This window comes from Neophocaena asiaeorientalis, unplaced genomic scaffold (assembly GCF_003031525.2).
Source record: "Neophocaena asiaeorientalis asiaeorientalis breed wild unplaced genomic scaffold, Neophocaena_asiaeorientalis_V1.1 scaffold443, whole genome shotgun sequence".
Classification (NCBI taxonomy): domain Eukaryota; kingdom Metazoa; phylum Chordata; class Mammalia; order Artiodactyla; family Phocoenidae; genus Neophocaena; species Neophocaena asiaeorientalis.
This window is the reverse complement of record NW_020171808.1, coordinates 2,795,462-2,818,918: the sequence shown is the minus strand read 5'-3', so window position 1 is coordinate 2,818,918 and position 23,457 is coordinate 2,795,462. Positions and strand designations below refer to the sequence as shown.

Sequence of the window (23,457 nt, the reverse complement as noted above, 5' to 3'; positions counted from 1 at the left end):
GCGGAGGACGTGCGGCTGCGCAGCGCCCCGGTGCTCGTGCCCGCGGTGGTCCTGCGCCGGACCCCAGCCTGCGCGGGCGGCCGCGCCGTCTATACTGAGGAGTACGTCACCATCCCCGTGGGCTGCACCTGCGTGCCCGGGCCAGACAAGGATGCAGACGGCGCCAACTCCAGCCTGGACAAGCCGGCCCGGCCCTGAGCACCCATCCCCAATCCGGGGACCCCGAGGCCCCAAGGAAACTCGGACGGAGCACCCAGCGCCGGATTGGACTGCACTGCGTGCGAGCCTGACCTCCTGCATCCCCCAGGCTTCCTCTTGGGCAGGAGCGAGGGCGGTGAAAGGTGACGGGAACTAACCACGTGGCAGCCCTGTGTGGGCGGCCCAAGGCTGGGGCCACCACAGGTGACCTGCTTCGCCAGAGTTCGTTGAGGCTCCCGGCCACCGGCCCCTCGCACTGCAAGGACTGCTGGGAGGGGACAGAGCCTCGAGGACAGACAAACACCACCTTTTTTTAAAAAAAGTAGAATATATACCTTCTTGTTTATTCAGGTATTTTCAGTAGGGGCAGAAACTTTATATGAGCCATTTTGAGCAAGTATATTAAAAACATTTTACTTGACATGTAAACATTTTATAAACATTGTTTTCACTTCCTCGGCAGGAGTATTTAGAAGCACACCCTCTAGCCCGCCTTGTGGCCTGGGTCCCTGAACCCCGCCTGTGGCCGACGGTCACCAGTGGACATGGCTGCCTAGGGAGGCTCAGCTCACCCCAGAATCTCACACTTGTAAGGTTTATACAATTAATTAGGAATTTTTTTCATTTGCAGACTTACAATTCCCAGAAATCAGGAGTGGAGTCCTCTTCTACGGCCACAACGTGAGCTAAACCTTTACCCTTTTCTTTAGGCTTAAGTCTGTCCCTGAACACAATTTACTTGTAAAAGTAAAGTTCTTTAATCCTTAAAACAACTGTAGGTGAAGGGCATGCTGGCTGTGCATTTCTCTCTGGGCTCCACTAATTTTCAGAGGAAACAGTGGTAAATAAGGTCTATCACTGTATCTTAATTTTATGGTTAACGTTCAGGAAGATGATCTGCAGAGTCGGCCTCATTTACATGCTCTTGTCCCTACTTACACTCAGTCTTGGTTTGATCTGGACAGAAGGTCAACCGAGAGAACTTTCAGTCTGTACCAAATATTGACAGAGGTTGTGCATGAAAAATTCCAAATTGAAATTGATAGCCGTGGGGAGTTCTATACCATTTGGGGAGCTTTACTTCTGTGCTCAACCTCTGGGGAAAAAAAAAAAGGTAAGCCTAGTGGTGGTATATCTAGCATACGTCAACAAAGAAATCCACGAATTGAAAAGAAAAATTGCCTTTCAAACCTTGGGTAATTATTTCAAGCATTGCCACTGTTGTGTAACATTTTCTAGCCACTCCTCCAACGTAAATAGTGCAAACATCAGAGGAGTGGACTGAAGCAGAGTAAACGGCTTGCGTGGGGATAATACTGCTATTCCATAGACTGTATTAATCCTCAGTTTAACTAACTAACGTCAGCCGTTAACAGGTGACGCATTTCCAATGGAAGAATCAGCTTTCCCTTCCAAGATCTAGAAAGGCAACCTGTATTGCATTTTTTCTCTGACTGGAACACTCGGGCACAAATACCTCCTGAGCACGTACCCTCTTCTGGGCGCTGAGCTCCTGGAAGGCAACTGCACACCGGACACAACCCTCGTCCTCACCGCATGGCTGTCAAAGCACACGCAGGTGTCCGCAGCCACCCGTAGTACACAGGATGCGCCCAAGGCAGAGGCCCAGGTCCTGGCCAATCACTAAGCCGCCTGTACTTCTGCTCTTTACCTGCGTTAAGTGGAGAGTAGACTAGATGGCTTCTATGACTTCTTCCAACTGATTCAAGTTGGCAAAAGCATCCCAAGCTCTACGGATGCCCTCACTAAGGAAATCACAACAAGATGTTGTCGTCTTCATCTTGAAAGTTAGGCCAGGGAGAGCCCCAGTTTGTGAGGGAGGAGGGGAGGTCGTAGCTTTTCAATCTACTAAGAAAATAAAAAGAGGGAAATGTCACACGGGTCCTTTACTACATTGTATTACCAGCTGCGTTCACAGTTCACGGTCCAGCCCAGAATCATAATTCACGTAACAGCGAAATTCATTTCCCAAGGTTCGAGTGTGTTTTGGAATAAACTTGCACATCTTCACTCCAAGAAGTTTTGCTGCCTCTTCCTCCATGACGGCACCTGAAGAGAACAACCAGATGAACCCGGAGACTGAGGCACCAACCATGTCTCAGCTCCACACCCACCAGGCCGGCCAGGGAGGTATTCTCGACCAGATGCGGGAAGCGGTGAGTTGACAGTACCACTCAGCGATAAGGGGGCAGGTCAGTGCTCTATATTCCTTTTTTACTTCCTCCAACATTTATGCAAATTACCTACGTTTTTCCTTTTCTTTTTCATTTAATAATTTTCCTACATCTGCAAGGCTGAGGTACTTAATAATTATATTCCACAAAGTAACATAAGGAAAGCAAAAATAATTACTAAAAACCACCATTTTCCAACTTTGAGTCAACAACCCCTTTTTCAATAGTAGAGAATCGTGCAAACTTGTACCAATACATTCACACCAGCCCATTCCTCCCTCCAGCCCTGTCCTCCGCACCCACTGCACTGGGGGAAGCAGGGCCCACACAGCAGGCCTGGATGCCAAGCTGCCCGAAGTAGGGAGACCAGCACTTAACGTTTTCGTTCTCAGTCAAATGCCAGTATATCCACCTTAAGAAGATATATATCCACATCACCAGTGCGGAAGTCTCTTTCTCAGCTTTGGTAAACCTAATCTAATGTCTAGCGCTGTAACCTTTGGCATCCACTTTAACCCCCGAGATTCCAAATTTCTTTTATCCACTTTAACCCCCGAGATTCCAAATTTCTTTTATCCACTTTAACCCCCGAGATTCCAAATTTCTTTTATCCACTTTAACCCCCGAGATTCCAAATTTCTTTTATCCACTGTACAGGCCGAGTCAGATACTGTTACTATTATTGCCGTTGATGAGTACAAGTAACACGCCTGGTGCACTCACCCAGTGGCGAACCCCGATTCCCAGGCATCATGCCACTTAATTCTCCCCAACCCTGAGAGGCAGGTAGCATCTCAGCCCCACTGTACAGATAAGGCGACTGGGGCACAGAGAGGGGAAGAACCTTGTTTAAAGTCATGGGATGTGTGTTGCCAATCCGGCACCTACCTGTGCACAGCAGAATCTTGCCCCGGGTCAGGTACTTGATGGTTTCCGACGTTTTTCTGAGACATTCCTCAGAGAGATAGGGGGGATCTGCTATTACAATGTCAAAACTGTGTGCAGCGATTTTCTCAGGTAAATCCACTGGGTTATTGTAATCATAGAAGATAAACTCCTCTCCGTATATGGCAAACCTCTGGTCATATTCGAAGATGCAGATAGAGAAGTCGTCTCTGTACAGCTCTCGCAGCTTCTGGTAAACGCTGGGGGCACTCACACATGCTACTCTGGAACAAAAGGAGCCAGCTCATGACTGAGCTTTGTGACAGCACATGGCGTCAATGACCACTTCACTGAAAAGCCACAGTCCCCGTGTCCAGATTTTCTTAAAGGAAACAGTAATGCAAACTGAAGTAACAGCAGTACATTTTGAAAGAAAACTTTCTACTGCCTCACTTTTAAGGAATCTACTGTTTACAAATCTACAACTCATAATTTTAAAGTATGAAAGGATAAATGTGCTTTTCATGGTAAAAAAAAAAAATGTAAAACATTATTAGGACAAGGGTTATGAAGCCCATGGCCTGAATTTACTTAGTATTTTCATGGTGGTCTCTTAACATTTATTTCAAATACTTTTTAGCCTCAAACTAAATATTTTGAAGTTACTTTGTAATATAATCTTGAAGAAAAAACTCCAAATAACTTCCTAAACACCTTTAGTTTTCCAAAAAAGTACATTAAAACTAGGTCTCAGTGCAGACAGACTACTTCGAATTCCTGCTGCTGTTTTGTATAAGTAAATTAAAGAATCTGTCTCATTACATGAATGGGCAGTGTTCCAGTAGTTAACTTTTAAAGCCAACTGCCAAAAGTGCTAGAAGTACCTTAAATGTTGAATTACTCAGCTGACTGTGGTACGTCTGTCGCAGTGGAATACTGTGTTGTCATTACTCTCCAAGACAGTCAAGTTCAGGAGCGTGTAGACTGTGCCTCCACAGGGTAGGGTTTATGCTTACCTCTTGGAGATACACAGCACAGCTTGTCTGCAGACAATGGGAAAGAGACTTTTTGTCTCCATCCCCTTTGTCACTTTTAGATTTTTATTATACACACACACACACACACACACACACATAAAATCATTCAGAAAACTACTTATTTAGAAAATTAAAGTCAGTTTTTAAACTGTGAGATGCATTTCTTCAGAGAAGTGTTACACGTCTGGTTAGGTGCCCACGCTGGGCTCAAAGGCTTCTTGGCCCAAATGCATGTGAAGCACGTAAGAAGTCTGGGGGCATCCCGACCGCCTTCTGTGGGGACCAGACCCCAGCCCGGCCGCTGCCAGGGCTCTGGGCCGGGGGTGCAGAGGACCTGAACCACAGCAGCACCTCCTTCCCTAGAAACCCCAGAGGAGGTACTTCCGGCGGAAGGACAGTGGTCTGAGGTGGAGGAAGGCACGGGGGCAGGGTGTGGCGACAGCGGCAAGGGAAGCAGACGGCCTGCTGCTCCCAGCTGGGGCCCTTGTGCGAGTGATGTGACCGCGTGGGCCTCAGCGTCCGTCTTTAGGATGGAGAGGGTAACAGGAACTACCTCCAGAGGTGTGAGGGTTAAACAAGATGACCCTCAGAAAGCACTTACCCAGGAGACAAGCCACACAGTAAGTACTCAATGAATGCTACTCTTACTACTCATCTTTAGAATTATGACATAACTCCTAAAAATACTGACGATGCCTTTCAGAAAAAATAAGTTGCTTCCAAAGCCCTCATATGTGAAAATAAGAAAATACTGCACAAACAGGTGGCTCAAGGAGCGGGGGGGACGGTGGGGCAGCAAACAGGAAAACGCACCCCTAGGATTCTCTTCCCTATCCCAAGCCTCCACAACTGTGGTAGGAAACTGGAGGGATGTTCTCTGGATTGGGGGGGCTTGAAGGGTGGGTGCCAGGCACCATGTGGAAATGGCAAGGATCACGTTAAACCCGTTGGATGATGTTGGGACCCCCCAACACTCTTTCAGAAATAAGCCTTCTGGGATGAGGTCAACGAGATGCGTGACTTCCAGGCAGGAAGACTTCCTGGGGCTCTAACCAGCCCACAAGGAAAGGCCTAGACATGCTGACCCTGGGCGTTGATGGGGAAACAGCCATCTGCAGACACCCAAGTAGAGAAGTCCCGCCCACGTATCAGAACCTCCAGCCCTAGAGCGCCTCACCCTTAAATACGGACGGACAGCAGGGGGCCAGCAGACATTCAAGGAAAGCATCTAATAATACTAGAGGCCAAAATAAACAGAAGATGCATGTGTGCAGTTCGTTAGAGACTGCGTAGGGAGCTAATTCTTCTTCTAAAAAATCCTATAATATCCTCAGAAGGATGAACAAGATACAATAATAAATATTCAGAGACACCCAAAAAGGAACTATGGTATAGATGACTACATGACAGCGGAAATGGTAAACTCTGTAGAAAGTTTCAAAGATAAAGTTGAGGAATTTTCCCAGAAGGTAAGGTCAAAAGATGGAAAAAGGACAGAAAAACAAGTATATAGGTCCAACATTCAAATAATAGGCATTCCAGAGGGAGGAATCGAAAAAAAAAAGTGGGAAGGAAATCAAATAATTTAGGACTGTTTTCCCAAACTGAAGGACCTGAGTTAGGAGAATGGAAGGGCTTTCACCCAGTACAACAGATGGACGCTCCACACCAAGACACATCGAATACTGGGGATCAAGAGAAAATCCTAAGCTAGCAGTAGGCAGGGATGGGAAAAAACAGGTTTCCCACAATGGCACTGTATTTTCCAATAGCACTAACGAAACGTGCAGTCAATGAAGCAATGCCCTCAAAACCTGGAATTCGACACCCAACAAAACTTAACACATGAAAATGGGTGGAATAAAAACATTTTCAGACATGAAAGGTTTTAAGAATTTCCCTCCCATGGAAACTATTGAAGGATATACCCAACCAGGATAAAGCTGTAAACTAAGACCTGGGGTACTGGACAGAGGGAGTCTGGAACACAAGAGAGGTAGACCAGAGCTGCAGCAAACCCAGAAATCAACCAGTCCACGTGGAACAGGGGGCAAAGCCCTGGAAGTCATTTTTTTCAAGGAGCTGAAAAATATGTTTGAATTTGTGGATAAGAGATTCACACCACTGGGGAGAATTTGAGAGTTAATTAGTAATATGGACATAGAAATACTAAAAACAAAAATAAAGAGAATTATTTTCTTCAGGGAAGATGAATCATTGTACAGAAAAGGAAAAGACTCAGCTGTAAAGAACATCTATGTTGTCCTAACAACATAAACCCTGTTCTAACCAAAATTAGGATATAACTAACACCAATTCTACACAATCACTTCCAGGAAATAGAAATACAGGCAATACTTCCCAGCTCATTTTATTAAGCTACCATTAACCAATATGAAACCCAAACCAAGAGAATAAAAGAAAACTTCAAACCAATATCACTCATGAACATAGAAGCAAAAATCCTCAACAAAATATTTGCAAAGATGGGGCTTCCCTGGTGGCGCAGTGGTTGAGAGTCCGCCTGCCGATGCAGGGGATGCGAGTAGGTGCCCGGTCAGGGAAGATCCCACATGCCGTGGAGCGGCTGGGCCCGTGAGCCATGGCCGCTGAGCCTGCGCGTCCGGAGCCTGTGCTCCGCAACGGGAGAGGCCACAGCAGTGAGAGGCCCGCGTACCATACACACACAAAAAATTAGCAAAGAATCCAGCCATTAAAAAAAAGAAAATGAAAAAAGGATATAACTCTATCGGGAGAGTGGACAGAAAACAGACACGTATGTGGCAGTTGTGGCCTGTGAAGGGAGCCAAGTCCTCATTCTCTTAAGGTGAGAAGTCAAGAAATAAGGTCTATGAGTGACAAGTCAAGAAGTGCCAATATAAACGTTATTTAGAAATGTTTGTAAATACCAAGAGAATCAATGAAAGACAGCTGAAAAGGCGAGTGGGTGGACAAGGGGAAAATTAACAAAGGATTATTTTTTGAACAAGTCTTTTAGGACCATTAGACTTTATATGCGTGCAAAGTTTTGACAGAAGTAAAAACCTAATTAAAAAAATCTATTCTTAAAACTTCAAAAAGGTCAAGATTTTTTTCTTTTAAAGCAAACTAGAAAATGTTAAAATAAGGAACAGAGATAAGCTATCTTACACTGAATAGATTTCTGTGTGTGTCCCCAGACTCAACAGGGAAGCACTTCTTATTCCCTCATGTTCTGCGAATCACAAACTACAGGTTTTGCAGATTACAGTCCAGCCTTCTTACCAACCATGTCTCATCTAGGAAGGACATTTAAAATAGTACTTTAGATTAAAAGGCAAAAGAGAAATGAAACTGATCTCACCTGCCACCTTCCCCAGCAGCTGCCACGGCTTCCTCTGCAAGGCGCAGGGCGGTCTCCGGAGTGTACCAAAACTGGCTCAGCTGCTATGACAGAGGAATGAGTGAAATCATTTTACAACTGGCATAGAGTTTATCCTTTTAATTTATATCTACTATATCAATATATACGATATCAATTATCAGTGTTCACTGCTGGGCCAAGTAATATATGGTCCCTCGTTTTTCCTAGAGTTAATACAGGATTATTTCATTTGCTTGGGTTCTTTGACCCTATCCCTAATTCTCCCAACATCCTGCAGCTTCTGAGAAGTGGTGCCTAGTGAGACTTACCATGCCTAAAACATTTTACTTTTATCCTCACATTTGACTGATAACTCAGCTGGGTGTAGAATTCTAGGCTGAACAAATTTTCACTCTAAATCTTGAAGGAATTGCTCCACTTTTTTCTAGTTTCTAGTAAAGCTACTGAGAAGTGCAATGTGACTTGTAGACCTGAGACTCTGTAGGTGTCATGCTTTTTCTCTGGAAGGTTCTAGGATCTTCTTTGTCACCTATATCCAGAATTTTCAGTCATAATAATGCGTCTTAGTGAGGGTCTTTGGTTCTGGGAAATTTTCTAATATCATTCTTTGAAGGTTTCCTCCCCTCTTTTTTCAGTTCTATTTTTCTGGAAATCCAGTTAGTTGAATACTGAGCTTCCTGGATTTATCATCTAGTTTTATTTTTCTGGAACTCCAGTTAGTTGAATATTGAGCTTCCTGGATTTATCATCTAGTTTTATGTTTTCTTTCTATAATTTGTATCATTGTCTTTCCCCCCCCTCAACTTCCTGGGAGATCTCCTTAATTTTATAAACAAAACAAACCAAAAGAAAGTGTCAAAAATATACAAATAGTTATTTCAGGTAGTGGAGTTATGACTTTTGTTTTTTTGTTCATGTTTTTGTATATTTTCTACAACAACCATAGATTACTTTTAGAATCAGAAAAAAGTACATAGTATTTAAATTAGCAGAAGGAAAAGAGAAAAAGACCACCTCAAGAATAATAACGTACTTCAAGTTTCTAATATTGACTATTCAAGAATCAGGCTAGAGACAAAAGCACATGAAGAAGGGAAGCAGTGCGAAAGAGGCACCTGAGTAAGTGGAACGTTTAGAATAAACATCAAGACACGTCTCTGCCCCAGAGTCTCAAACATGGTAAACAGGGAAATTTTATATAACTTAAGAGATCTGAACTCGACACAAAATGTAAGTCTGCTTAAACACACACACACCCCTCCTTCCAGCTGCAGAGAGAGGCAGACCTATTATCAAGGGGTAGCCACAGACAGAAATTTCAAGCCTCATCTATTTCTCAACTATCTCCTTCAAAAATGTAAATTTCTACATTCCAGGTTAGGTTAGTTTTTCTGAACTCACTTTTTTTAATTCCTATTTTTATTTGGACCATAAAAATACAATTAAAATACACAGTGTGCCCCAGAAACTATTAATACCTTCTTAAAAACTCAGTTTCATCTATTTTTTACCACATGTTTAAGTCCAGTTACCCCATTACTGCAATGATCAATTTTTCCCTTTTCTCAAGGATTGCTGGGCTCCATAACAACCAACAGAATGCATCTGTATACAAGAAGGAAGCACAGTTTGTGTTGGATATAATGATATGCTGTTCTTCTATCTGAAATGTCCCCTCCTCTGATCACCAGGCAGCCTGAGAGTCAGAATTAGGAAAATCTGCATTTATACTGTCTTAAAATGTCCGTGGACTGCTTTCTGTCTTAGCTCCTGAACAGGTTATCAGCTTCGTAGTGACAAGTGAGATAAACTTGGGTATTAGGTCAGATACAGACAAACACTGGACTAGGTACAGAATAGGCTCCACACCAACACTTCCTGATGGGTGGGGAATGCATTAACTTACCCAGTTCTCTTCTATTATTCCAATGTTATACTTGTCATCGCCACCGAGGTCGGTGTACTGTTTCTGCTCAGCATAAAATTCCTGCAGAGCTGCCAGGGCATGGGAAGAGAGCTGGGGGAGGTCCTCATCTTCAGAGTTGCTCATTTCACACCTGCAGGGAAATGAGTATAAGTGATTTTTTCTTTTCCATCAAACAACAATTAAAAAAATTTTATCTCACAGCAGGGATCCAAACTGAAAGTGAGTTGTATAAAGGAAACACACCTGTATGATTCCTTGCAGAGTGAAATCTTTACCATAAATACTATAAAGATGTTTCGCTTTCTTCTGGTGCCCCAACGGCCACATGCAGCTAATTCACAGTAGATTCTCTTAATAAGATCTTTTTATGTGTGAATGTCACTGTTTTTAGGTGACCTAAGGCTCCTGGGTGTCACTGACAGGATAAGTGAAGGATCATAAAGGAGGGGTATAGGAAGAGATATGAAAAATAAAAAGGACGAGAGAATGCAAATTATGATAGTAACGAGACACCACTCTATACCTACCAGACTGACTAAAATCAAGAAGACGGGATAATACCAAATGTTTTGGGGGATGTGGAGTAATGGAAATTGCCTATTCTGCTGTTGAAATGTAAACTGATGAAAACATTTTGGAGAACAATTTGACCTTACCCCTGCTTCAACTCAGTAATTCTGTATCTACATATACATATAGATCATATAACTACGTGAAACTACTGTAATTCACATAAATGGACATGTAAAATACGTTCAAAGTAGAAATGTGTACTAGCAACAACTAAAATTACTGAAGTATCCACCCACTGGACATTAATAAAATATACTGCTATATTCCTACAGTGGGAAACTATACAGCAATGAAGACATTTTATATCACTCTTTTCTCCTTTGTTGGCTTGCTACCTATAGCTTTGTTATTTAAGTGGTTGCTTTAAGGTTTACAGTATATATATCACAGCATACATTCAAATAACATATCACTTCTTGTATTACATAAAAATTTTATAATTGTATATAACTTCCATTTCTCTCCTCCAATCCTTCGTGTTACTGTTTGACCAACATCTTATTTTTACATTTGTTATAAACTCCACACCACACTGTTAAATTAAAAAACCTTATGTATTTACCTACTTCGTAACCCCTTACACTGCACTTCATTTTGTTGTACAGATTAATATTTCCATCTGTTGTCATTTATGGCTTCTTTTAACATTTCCTGTAGCACAGTTCTGGTGCTGATGCATCCCTGATTTCAGCTTTTATGTCTAAAATTGTCTTTACATTGCTTTTTGAAAGATTTTATTTTTTGGAGCGATGGAATTCTAGGTTGAGTTTTTCTTCAGTACCCTAAAGAGATTCCTCCACTATTAGCTGCATTATTTCCAACATAAAATCTGCTGTCACCCTTAGTTTTCTTACTTTTTGTGTCTTCCTTCCCTGGTAGCTTTTAAGATTTTTCTCACTATCACTGGTTTTGAGCATTTGGTTAATGATGTGTCTCAGTGTAGTTTTCTTCATGTTTCTTATGCTTTGAGTTTACTGAGCTTCTTGGATCTGTGGGTTTACAGTTTTCCTGAAATTTGAGACGTTTTTGGCCACTATTTCTCAAAATTTTTTTTTTTTTTTTTTTTTTGCGGTACGCCGGCCTCTCACTGCTGTGGTCCCTCCCGTTGCGGAGCACAGGCTCCGGACGCGCAGGCTCAGCGGCCATGGCTCACGGGCCCAGCTGCTCCGCGGCATGTGGGATCTTCCCGGACCGGGGCACGAACCCGTGTCCCCTGCATCAGCAGGCGGACTCTCAACCACTGCGCCACCAGGGAAGCCCTCTCAAATATTTTTCTGCTGTCCTTCTCTTTCCGGGATCCAAATACATGAATGTTAGGTAACTTGAAATTGTCCCAAAGCTCTCTGATGCTCTCTTCACTTAAAAAAAAACCAAAACCAAAACTTTTTTCTTTGTATTTCATTTGTGATAAGTTTCCATTTCTGGTCTTCGAGTTTGGTAATTTTTTATTCTTCAATGTCTAACCTGACATTAATCACATCCAGTGTATTTTTTTTTTTTCGTGGTACGCGGGCCTCTCACTGTTGTGGCCTCTCCCGCTGTGGAGCGCAGGCTCAGCGGCCATGGCTCACCGGCCCAGCCGCTCCGCGGCATGTGGGATCTTCCCGGACCAGGGCACGAACCCGCGTCCCCTGCATCGGCAGGCAGACTCTCAACGACTGCGCCACCAGGGAAGCCCCAGTGTATTTTTTATTTCAGATATTGTAGTTTTTATGACCAGAAGTTTGACTTGGGTCTCTTTTATTGGGCTGGCCAAAAAGTTCATTTGGGTTTTTCTGTAAGATGGCTCTAGTAGCACTTAGATGTCTTTACCTTCATTTGAAACAGTTTTGTTAGATTGTATTGTGACAGCTGTCACATCAGCATGCATTTTAAAAGACTTACTGATGTGGAGTTTGCATCTCCTCACAATTAGGGCACCTACCAGGTGCTGGTGGGGGACCTCAGACACCTAACGGGATGGGAGGAACTCCCAAGTGACTGGGTAGGATGTGGGGGGGAGGAGAAGTGGAGGCAGGACAGGACCAGCATCCCTGAGGGGTGGCTGGGGGAGGGGCCCACTCACAGTGAGGGGATCAACGGGGACAAGGAGAGACCCTTGGGGGATCAGAGGATCAGAAGGGAACACAGCCAGAATTTCCCCCGCCCACTCGGGCCCCGGGGAGCCTGCTGAGGCCCCCTCCAGGCAGGCTGAGCCTAAGCCCTGTGCCTGCCCCGCCCACTCAGGGCCTTTTCTGGCTGCAAGGGTCCAGGGCCTAAGCCCCGCCCCCCACAGCCAAGGCCTTTTTTTTTTTTTTTTTTTTTGCTGTTGTGGTTGTTTTCACTTGTATTTATTTATTTATTTGTTTGTTTTGGCTATGCTGGGTCTTAGTTGCAGCACACGGGGTGTTCGTTGCAGCATACCGGATCTTTAGTTGTGGCAATGTGGACTCTTAGTTGCAGCGTGCATGTGGGATCTAGTTCCCCGACCAGAGATCAAACCCGGGAGCACAGAGTCTTACCCACTGGACCACCAGGGAAGTCCCTGTTTTACCTAGTTGTTTCATTTATATTTTTATTTTTTCTAATATATTTTTTATTTTTCTAATTTTATTTATTGTTATTGTTCAGCTCTTTTGTTTGTTTGTTTGCAAGATCTTGGTTCCCAGGCCGGGGTTCGGGCCTAAGCTCCTGTGGTGGGAGCACCAAGTCCAAACCGCTGGACTAACAGAGAACTCAGGCTCCAGGGAATATTAAGGGAAGTGAGGTCTCCCGGAGGTCCTCATCTTGGCACCAAGACCCGGCTCTACCCAACTGCCTGCAATCCACTGCTGGACGCCTCAGGCCAAAGAGCCACTAAGACAGGAACACAGCCCCACCCATCAGATGACAAAAAAATATGTTACAGGTGAAGGAGCAAGGTAAAAACCTACAAGACCAAATAAATGAAGATGAAATAGGCAACCTACCTGAAAAAGAATTCAGAGTAATGATAATAAAGATGATCCAAAACGTCAGAAATAAAATGAGGAACAGACTGAGAAAATACAAGAAATGTTTAACAAAGACCTAGAAGAACTAAAGAACAGTGATGAACAACACAACTGAAATGAAAAATACACTAGAAGGAATCAACAGCAGAATAACTGAAGGAGAAGAAGAATAAAGGAGCTGGAAGATAGAATGGTGGAAATAACTGCTGAGGAAAAGAATAAAGAAAAAAGAATGAAAAGAATTGAGGACAGTCTCACAGACCTCTGGGACAACATTAAACACACTAACATTCAAATGATAGGGGTCCCAGAAGAAGAAGAAAAAGAGAAAGGATTTGAGAAAATATTTGAAGAGATTATAGTCGAAAACTTCCTTAACATGGGAAAGGAAATAGCCACCCAAGTCCAGGAAGCACAGAGTCCTATACAGGATAAACCCTAGGAGAAACACCAAGACACATATTAATCAAACTAACAAAAATTAAATTCAAAGAAAAACTACTAAAAGCAGCAAGGGAAAAGCAACAAATAACATACAAGGGAATCTCTATCAGGTTATCAACTGATTTTTTCAGCAGAAACTACAGGCCAGAAGGGAGTGGCAGGATGTGTTTAAAATAATGAAAGGGAAAAACCTAAAACTAAGATTACTTTACCCAGCAAGGATCTCATTCAGATTCAACGGAGAAATCAAAAGTTTTACAGACAAGCAAAAGCTAGTAAGAGAATTCAGCACCACCAAACCACCTTTACAACAAATGCTAAAGGAACTTCTCTAGGCAGGAAACACAAGAGAAGAAAAAGACCCACAAAAACACACCCAAAACAATTAAGAAAATGGTAATAGGAATATACATATTGATAATTACCTTGAATGTAAATGCTCCATCCAAAAGACACAGATTGGCTGAATGGATACAAAAAGAAGACCCATATATATGCTGTCTACAACAGACCCATTTCATACCTAGGGACACATACAGACTGAAAGTGAGGCGATAGAAAAAAGATAATTTCATGCAAATGGAAATTAAAAGAAAGCTGGAGTAGCAATACTCATATCAGATAAAATAGACTTTATAATAAAGACTGTGACAAGAGATAAGGGAGGACGCTACATTATGATCAAGGGTTCAATCCAACAAGATGTAACAATTTTAAGTATTTATACACACAGCATAGGCGCACCTCAATACATAAGGCAAATGCTAACATCCATAAAAGGGGAAATCAACAGTAACACAATAATAGTGGGGGACTTCAACACCCCACTTACACCAATGGACAGATCATCCAGACAGAAAATAAGGAAACGCAAGCTTTAAATGACACAACAGACCAGATAGATTTAATTGATATTTATAGGACATTCCACCAGAAAGCGGCAGAATACACTTTCTTCTCAAGTGCACACGGAAAGACAACCCTCAAAATGGGAGAAAATGTTTGCAAATGAAGCAACAAAGGATTAATCGCCAAACTATACAAACAGCTCATGCAGCTCAATATCAAAAAAACAAACAACCCAATCAAAAACATGAGCAGAAGACCTAAATAGACATTTCTCCAGAGATGACATACAGATGGCCACAAGGCACATGAAAAGATGCTCAACATCACTAGAGAAATGCAAATCACAACTATAATGTGATATCACCTCACACTGGTCAGAATGGCCATCATAAAAAAGATCTACAAAGAATAAATGCTGGAGAGGGCGTGGAGAAAAGGGAACCCTCTTGCACTGTTGCTGGGGATGTAAATTGATACAGCCACTCTGGAGAACATTATGGAGGTTCCTTACAAACTAAAAACAGAACTACCATATGACCCAGCAATCCCGCTACTGGGCATATACCCTGAGAAAACCATAATTCAAAAAGACACACGCACCCCAATATTCATTGCAGCACTATTTAAGAGGGAGGGGATCTATGTATACATATAGACGATTCACTTCGTTGTACAGCAGAAACTAACACAACATTGTAAAGCAATTATACTCCAATAAAAACTTATCAGGGCTTCCCTGGTGGTGCAGTGGCTGAGGATCTGCCTGCTAATGCAGGGGACACGGGTTCGAGCCCTGGTCTGGGAGGATCCCACATGCCGTGGAGCAACTAGGCCCGTGAGCCACAACTACTGAGCCTGCGCTCTGCAACAAGAGAGGCCGCGATAGTGAGAGGCCCACGCACCACGATGAAGAGTGGCCCCCGCTTGCCACAGCTAGAGAAAACCCTCACACAGAAATAAAGACCCAACACAGCAAAAATAAACTAATTAATAAACTCCTACCCCCAACATCTTCTTTAAAAAAAAAAAAAAAACCTTATCAAAATTGGTGAATTTTTGTGTAGCCATTTTAATATTGAAGATGGAAGAAAAAAAGCAACATTTTTGGCATATTATGCTTTATTATAGGTAAAAACAGAACTGAAACGCAAAAAGAGATTTGTACAGTGTATGGAGACGGTGCTGTGACTGGTCGAACGCGTCACAGGTGGTTTGCGAAGTTTCGTGCTGGACATTGCTCACTGGACAATGCTCAAGGTTGGGTAGACCAGCTGAAGTTGACAGCGATCAAATCGAGACATTAATTGAGAACAATCGACGTTATACCACGCAGGAGACAGACGACATACTCAAAATATCCAAATCAAGTACTGAAAATCATCTGCAACAGCTTGGTTATGTTAATTGCTTTGATGTTTGGGTTCCACATAAGTGGAAAAAACTTCTTGACTGATTTCCACATGCGATTCTCTACTTAAATGTAATAAAAATGTTCCATTTTTAAAACAAATTTGTGAAGAGCGATGAAAAGTGGATACTGTACTCTTGGAAGAGACCGTGGGGCAAGCAAAAGGAACCACCACCAACCACACCAAAGGCCAGTCTTCATCCAAAGAAGGTGATGTTGTGTATATGGTGGGATTGGAAGGGAGCCCTCTATTATGAGCTCTTTCCGGAAAAACCAAACGATTAATTCCAACAAGTACTGCTCCCAATTAGACCAACTGAAAGCAGCATTCACCAAAAAGTGTCCGGAATTAGCCAACAAAACGCATAATCTTCCATCAGGATAACGCAAGACAGCACGTTTCTTTGATGATCAGGCAAAAACTATTACAGCTTGGCTGGGAAATTCTTTTTTTTTTTTTTTAATATTTATTTATGGGACTTCCCTGGCAGTGCAGTGGTTAAGAATCCACCTGCCAATGCAGGGGACATGGGTTCAAGGCCCAGTCCAGGAAGATCCCACATGCCGCGGAGCAACTAAGCCCGTGTGCCACAACTACTGAGCCTGCGCTCTAGAGCCCACGAGCCACAACTACTGAGGCCTGCGCGCCTAGAGCCTGTGCTCTGCAACAAGAGAAGCCACTGCAATGAGAAGCCCATGCACCGCAATGAAGAGAAGCCCCCACTCACCACAACTAGAGAAAGCCTGCGCGCAGCAACAAAGACCCAATGCAGCCAAAAATAAATTAATTAAAAAATATATTTATTTATTTGGCTGCACCAGGTCTCAGTTGCAGCCTGCACGTGGGGTCTAGTTCCCTGACCTGGGATCAAACCCGGGCCCCCTGCATTGGGAGCACAGAGGCTTAACCACTGAACTACCAGGGAAATTCCGGCTGAGAAGTTCTGATTCATCCTCTGTATTCACCAGACATTGCACCTTTGGATTTCCATGTTTTGGTCTTTACAAAATTCTCTTAATGGAAAAAATTTCAGTTCCCTCTAAGACTATAAAAGCCACCTGGAACAGTTCTTTGCTTAAAAAGATAAGACGTTTTGGGAAGGTGGACTTATGAAGTTGCCTGAAAAATGGCAGAAGGTAGTGGAACAAAACGGTGAATACATTTTTCAATAAAGTTCCTGGTGAAAATGAAAAATGTATCTTTTACTTAAAACCCAAAGGCACTTGGCCAACCCAATCTTTCTTTCATATTTCTACTTAACATGTTCGGTCTTTCCTCTAGCTTTCTGAATGTGCAGAATACAGTTATAACTGTTCATTTTCCTTGTCTACTAGTTATAACATCTGTGTCTGTTCTGGGTCAGTTTCAACCAACTGATTTTCTCATTATGGGTTATATTTTCTTCTTTGCATGGTTGGTTAATTTTTTTTATTGAATGCTAGATATTATGAAATGTAACTTGTTCGATGGCAGATATTTTTGTACTCCTTAGGTATATTTATAAACATAAATTAGTATTTATAAATATAAGTATTCCTGAGATTTGTATTGGGACACAGTAAAGTTACTTGGAAACAATTTTATCCTTTCGGGTCTTGCTTTTAAGACTGTTAGTAGAGAGGAGAACAGCAGTTAGTCTAGCACTAATTACTGCTCACCACTGTAGCAAAATAGCAGTATCTCTAAGTACTTTATCCAACGCCCCATGAATTATGAGGTTTTTCAGTACAGCTGGTAGAAACAGTCACTATTCCCAGTCTTGAGTGAGTTCTGTTCCTTCAAATCCTTTCAGGTATTTGTCTTCTCTAGCCTCAGGTAGTTTCTCAAGGAGGTCCCTCTGCAGTTCTCTAGGGTTCTTTCTCTGGTACGGCACTCTGCCTTGCACTCTGGCCCCATGTGGCTTCCCCAGGATCTATGAACTATTTCCTCAATTCAGAGAGGTCTCTGGATTCTGTCTGGGTTTCCCTCCCCTGCACAGCAGTCTGAAAAGTCTCTCAAGTAGTAAGATGGGGCAATCGTCAGGCTCATTTTGTTTGTTCCCCTCTTTCAGGGACCACTGCCCTTTGTTGTCTTGTGGCCAATATTTTCAAAGACATTTTTTTCCCACATATTTTATCTGGTTTTTGTTGTTGTTGTTTTTTAGTTATATCAGATGGGAGGGGAAACTTAGGCCTTGTTACTCCAAGTGGAAATTCACAACAGTAAAAAATAATTAACTACAGCCATATATATGCTAACAGGAATGAACCTCAAGAACGTGTAAGTCACTAAGTTACAGAAGAATACATATAGTATAAATAATTCTATTTAAATGAAGTTCAGAAACATGAAGATAAAAGCAAGTTAATGAAAAACTGAAGATTAAAGATAGTGATTACCTCTGGGAGTGAGGATACACATAATTTTTTAAATGTTTATTACATATCTGCAGAGACCCATGGACTTGATTATGTAAGTAAAAAGTGCCTAAAATGGCTTCCAAACAGTTTGATGCCACCCCAGGGTACTAAACTTTTTGAAAGAACTTAGAATAAATCTCGTGGAACAGCTCATCTATCCTTCTATCCGTGTTTTTCACACTGTACAATGATCTCCCTTAAGTTATGAAGTCAATATAGTAGGACAACATCAGCATTTTTTCTTTTTTTTTTTTTTTGCGGTACACGGGCCTCTCCCTGGTGGGGCCTCTCCCATTGCGGAGCACAGGTTCCGGACGCGCAGGCTCAGCGGCCATGGCTCACGGGCCCAGCCGCTCCGCAGCGTGTGGGATCTTCCCGGACCGGGGCACGAACCCGTGTCCCCTGCATCGGCAGGCAGACTCTCAACCACTGCGCCACCAGGGAAGCCCAGCATTTTTTTTTTAAATAGAAAAAGTTGTATCGAAGTATATGGCTTATAGAAGTTAAATATTGCTTTGTGAAATGTTTTAGCAAAAAATACACACGTGTGTACAGGGTCATGTATCATGATACAGAACTTCTTACTACAGGCTGTCGTTTTAAACGTTTGAAATTTTTCATCTTAAACTATCTGTAATTTGTGCACACACCCATCTCAAGATGTAGATGTTCTACTACTTTACTGGACTAGATCATATAAACAACTCTTACTCGAAGCAGATGATCACATTTTTTATACTTGATAACATTTTTTATACTGATTGTGAAAAAGTATTTCTGCTATTATTTAGACATTCAGAAAAACATGATACAGGATTAAGAGCATGGCCTCTGGAGCCAAATTACCTAGGCTTAAATCATGGTTTTGCCACTTACTAACTGCATAGCTTGAAGGAAGTATTTAACCCCTCTATGCCTCAATTTTCTCATCTATAAAATGGACAAATATCAACAAACACCTACTTAATAGGGTTATTTTGAGTTAGATGGATTACTATCTATAAAGGGCCTAATAGTCCTTGGCATACAACAGGAACACAAATATTACCTTCAGTACTCCCTGAAGTTGTAAGTATACCACTAATAATATGGTATCTGTTATAACCACTAAATAAGACAGTTTAGTACCTTCATATGACTGTCTGCTTTACAAAAAGTGAATTGGCAGAAGAGGGAATGAGTGAAACTGGAGCACAGGAAATTAGTAACTAAAGGGAATACTATGAAGTGTGACAGGAAACTCTGCGTGGAGCCTGGTGAATGCTGTCTGCATGGAGCACGGTGGATGCTGTCTGCCTGGAGCAGGACTGACTTTGACTGACTTGTCACATGTATCACATTCACGGACTTAAGATACACATTTTTTAAAATTACTTTAACAAATGGCTTTAAAATGAGTGTAAGTTGGGGCTTCCCTGGTGGCGCAGTGGTTGGGAATCTGCCTGTCAATGCAGGGGACACGGGTTCGAGCCCTGGTCTGGGAGGATCCCACATGCCGCGGAGCGGCTAGGCCCGTGCACCACAACTACTGAGCCTGCGTGTCGCAACTACTGAAGCCCGCATGCCTAGAGCCCATGCTCCGCAACAAGAGAAGCCACTGCACTGAGAAGCCCGCGCAGCAATGAAGACCCAAAGCAACCAAAAAAAAATAAAAAAAATAAAAAAAAAAAAAAAAAAAAAAAAAAAAAAATGAGTGTAAGTTTAATTGTCAGCATGTTTTCTTGAGATTTGATAAAATACAGTTATCACTATTATCACTTTTAGACAAAATGCAGATATAGCAGATCTATCATTTTACAGCCTCAAAATAAAGTGGTCAGAGAGGTGAGACTGTTCTGAAGGTTGACACCATCAAGGTGGTGTCAATGGGAGTGAATGGTGAGAGTGTGTATAAAGGTTATTAGAAGGTTCTGGGAAGACTGTCTCCATACCTAGATAATTTTACTGGCAAAATCTATCCGATGTAACTATCTTGGATCCCTAGAGTCTATTCAAAGGCTTGCAACTCCCAGGGGAAGACTTAACATTTGGTTAATTTCACTCCATTTGGGCACTTAACTCGGCAGTGGCTACCCACTCCTCACTCCTCATTCCTGCCTCAGGAAGGTGAGCACAAATACCTGTTTTGTGCTCAGGGATTAATTCATACAGCTGAATGAGGATATGGAGAGGTCAATACCACTGAAAGAGGAGTCTGTTATTCACAGTTCCCCAGGAAATGAGAGGCACAGCACATGGTGAAGGACCACATGAAACCTGTCACATGCAGGAACAAGGAAGCAGAGAAAGAACTGGGACGGTGTCTTTATTGTTAAGACAGTGGGCAAGAAGGGAAAACACACATTCTATAATGTGTGGTTTGGGAGGTCTGTGATATGACTTTCACGTGCCCATGAGAGCTAACGTGCAGAGAAGATGTAAGGAATTACAGGGCCATTACTTTTGCCCTGTAATTAATGGATGCCAAGTAGACAATAAAGTCTGAGAACACACAATTTCAACAGCTCCAGGAGCAGCCTGTGGGAGCAAGGTGAGCAATAAGGACCCTGCCCTTCAAATAATGGGGATCTGTATTCTGATCGTTGACAGCTACTTCTAATCACGGAGGCAAAGACAGAGTCAGGCAGCCATGCTGCAAGGCTCATATTGTTGTTAGCACTTCCCCCTCCAGCAGAAGCAACTTCGAGGGGATTTAAAGTGCCAGCACCTCCCCCGCTTCCGTTTTTCTCTTTTCGCCCTTTTGGGGGCCAGGCATTTAAGGACTAGACCATTATAAATAGCAACCGAGTACATGGAGGAGTTTAGAAGGTCACTCTGCATGCCCAGGAAAAGGCGTAGGCTTAGAAAGACCTTAAGTTTCCTCAGGCTGCTCCTTGGCACAAAAACAGCCTACAATAATAGCAACAACAACAGAATGACAAAAAAAGCAAATCCTGGGGAAGGGGGAGAATCTGAGATTTCCAGCGTTTTCCACAAAAAAATCACAAGGCATACAAAGAAACAGGAATGTATGGCCCATTCAAAGGAAAAAAGTAAACCAACAGAAACCATCCCTGAAAAAGATCAGATGGCAAAACAACTGTCTTAAAGATGCTAAAAGAACTAAAAGATGTGGAGAACATTAAGAAAACAATGTCTGAACAAAATGGAGATATCAGCAGAGATGGGGTACACCTTCAGGTGGCCCAACATACGCACTGTGGGAGTCCCAGAAGAAGAAAAGAAGAAGGGAGAATTATTGGTGTGTGCAATGCTGAGCTGAGGAAGTCTGAGAACACAGCAAACTTATCTGCAAAGTACTAAGAGGCTTCATTTTAGTCCTGTATTTCAAGAGTCAGAATCAGGCAAATATTAAAATCCAATGTCTCCTGAGAAATTTGAAGTGTACAACCGATTCCTGATCCAAGCTGCCCCACAAAACTGTCTAGAAGAATACTGTCTAGAAGAGTATGTCTAGAAGAGTACTGTCTAGAAGAAGGACAAAGAAAAACGTGTGTCCACATACATTCATATATACACATACACGTGTGTATCTTTCATACAGACAGGAATATCTGAATTTTTATTTATTAGTACTAAACACTTTCCACAGCTGCATTTGTGGATGGAGAAAGGTTTTCATTTGCAACTTGGAATCCGTTAGCTAATTATTTAGAAATAACACATGAAAACCATAAAAAAAAAAAGTTGACTTCGTTCAAATGAAAGAATTCCAAAGAGCAATTTAAGAAAACTGCCTACTTTTGTGGCTGTAAAAAGCAATTAAATTTCCATCTGTATTTCAATATGAATTGGGCCCTAAAAGTTTATTTTTAAAGCTGATAATCATTTACCAAGGCACTACCTTGCACTAGCACTATTCCTGGTGATGGGAATCCAAGTCCCTGTCCTCTTGGCGCTTACATTCTAGTGAGGCAGGGAGAAAACAAACAATAGGAATAAAATATATTTTGGATTACGGTAAGAGACGCTCAATGCAGAGACATGAATTGCAAGTGTTAGCAATCATACAGCGTTTCACATACATTAGAGTGAGTTCATGAGAGCATCACAAGTAGGAAAAATTAAAATCTGTTTATATAATAAACATTACTAAATTCTAAACTAACTGAACTTTAGTTGTAATACAGTAAACTTTTTTAAGCTTAAGTCACTACTTCATCATATCTTTAGCATCTTTAAACATTTTTCTAAGTGGGCCTGTGAAACTGCTGTGAGATTTTCAATTCCAAAAGAGTTGGGGAGGGCATTCCCTGGCAGTCCGCTGGTTATGAGGACTCCATGCTTTCACTGCCCGGGGGCCGGTTCAAGATCTGGTTGGGGAACTAAGATCCTGAAAGCAGCCTGGCGCAGCCAAAAAAGAAAAACAGGAGCCAAGAAGAGTTGGGAAGTGCTGTGCTACACTGCTATTAAACGGATGCTAAGCCTCGTGTGGCTGCTACTGCAGCTCAGTGGTTCTCTGCGGAGGGTGCGCTGGCATCTAATGGGTAGGGGCCAGGGATGCTGATAAATACCGTACGGTTTAGAGAATCACCCTCCACAGCAAAGAACTCCCCGGCCCCAAAGTCACCAGCGCTAGGGCTGAGACCCTGCTCTCGGCAGAAAGACGCACAGGAGGCAGCTGAGTGTGGCAACGTGCCGAGCCCTCTATCCGAGGGGCGCCGCTTAGTGCCCTGAGAGCAGAACGAGCAGCGCGTGCGGGTGGAGGGCGGAGACAGGCGGCAGGTGGCTCGTACCTGGGCCTCGACGGACAGGCAAGGATGCGGAAGGGGGCGTGCAGGCGGACAGCACGCGCGAAGGCTGCACGTCAAGGAGCTGCGTCAGCAAGGAGGAGCGGGCTACCCTGCGTTGCCGCGAACAACTCCACAAAACCAAAGCGACCCTCCCGCCAGAGGCAACCTTAGGCCATGCACGTTTGAAACGCACACAAGCCTACTTCCACGTGTCAGGTTTATAGCCGGCCGCTCCTCCCTGTCCACATCATGCACACAGTGTCTCCTGGCCAAGGCCACCCCGGGGCCGCGCAGGAGGGGGGGGCGCGGGGCGCGGGGGCCTCCCGAGTGACCCGGCGGAACACCCCGGGCGGTCCCCGTGGTCTCCCGCTCCGTACGGCGCCTGCTCTCCCGCCTTCGAAAACTCTACCCTGTTATTTTACAACTAAGACACGGGGGTGAAATCCACCTGCCTGAAGCGCGGCTCGACGCG

General features: G+C 43.1%; 1 protein-coding gene across 3 annotated transcripts in view; it reads right to left on the bottom strand.

The window, feature by feature from the left end:
• EEF1AKMT1 (EEF1A lysine methyltransferase 1) overlaps positions 1 to 23,457 on the bottom strand; it is a 27,312-nt gene that overhangs the window by 3,264 nt on the left and 591 nt on the right. Inside the window, exons 2-5 of one of the 3 annotated variants that reach the window (XR_003004147.1) lie at positions 9,586 to 9,736; positions 7,659 to 7,741; positions 3,282 to 3,562; positions 1,871 to 2,268 (exon numbers count right to left, since the gene is read on the bottom strand). Coding sequence is in view for 2 of the 3 variants with exons in the window: in XM_024752611.1 (XP_024608379.1) it covers positions 2,132 to 2,268; positions 3,282 to 3,562; positions 7,659 to 7,741; positions 9,586 to 9,729 (645 nt within the window). In the remaining variant the exon portion in view is untranslated. Of the gene's footprint in view, positions 1 to 521; positions 2,269 to 3,281; positions 3,563 to 7,658; positions 7,742 to 9,585; positions 9,737 to 23,457 lie in introns of those variants that run through there. The other 2 variants (XM_024752611.1, XM_024752713.1) reach the window with 2 other exon arrangements.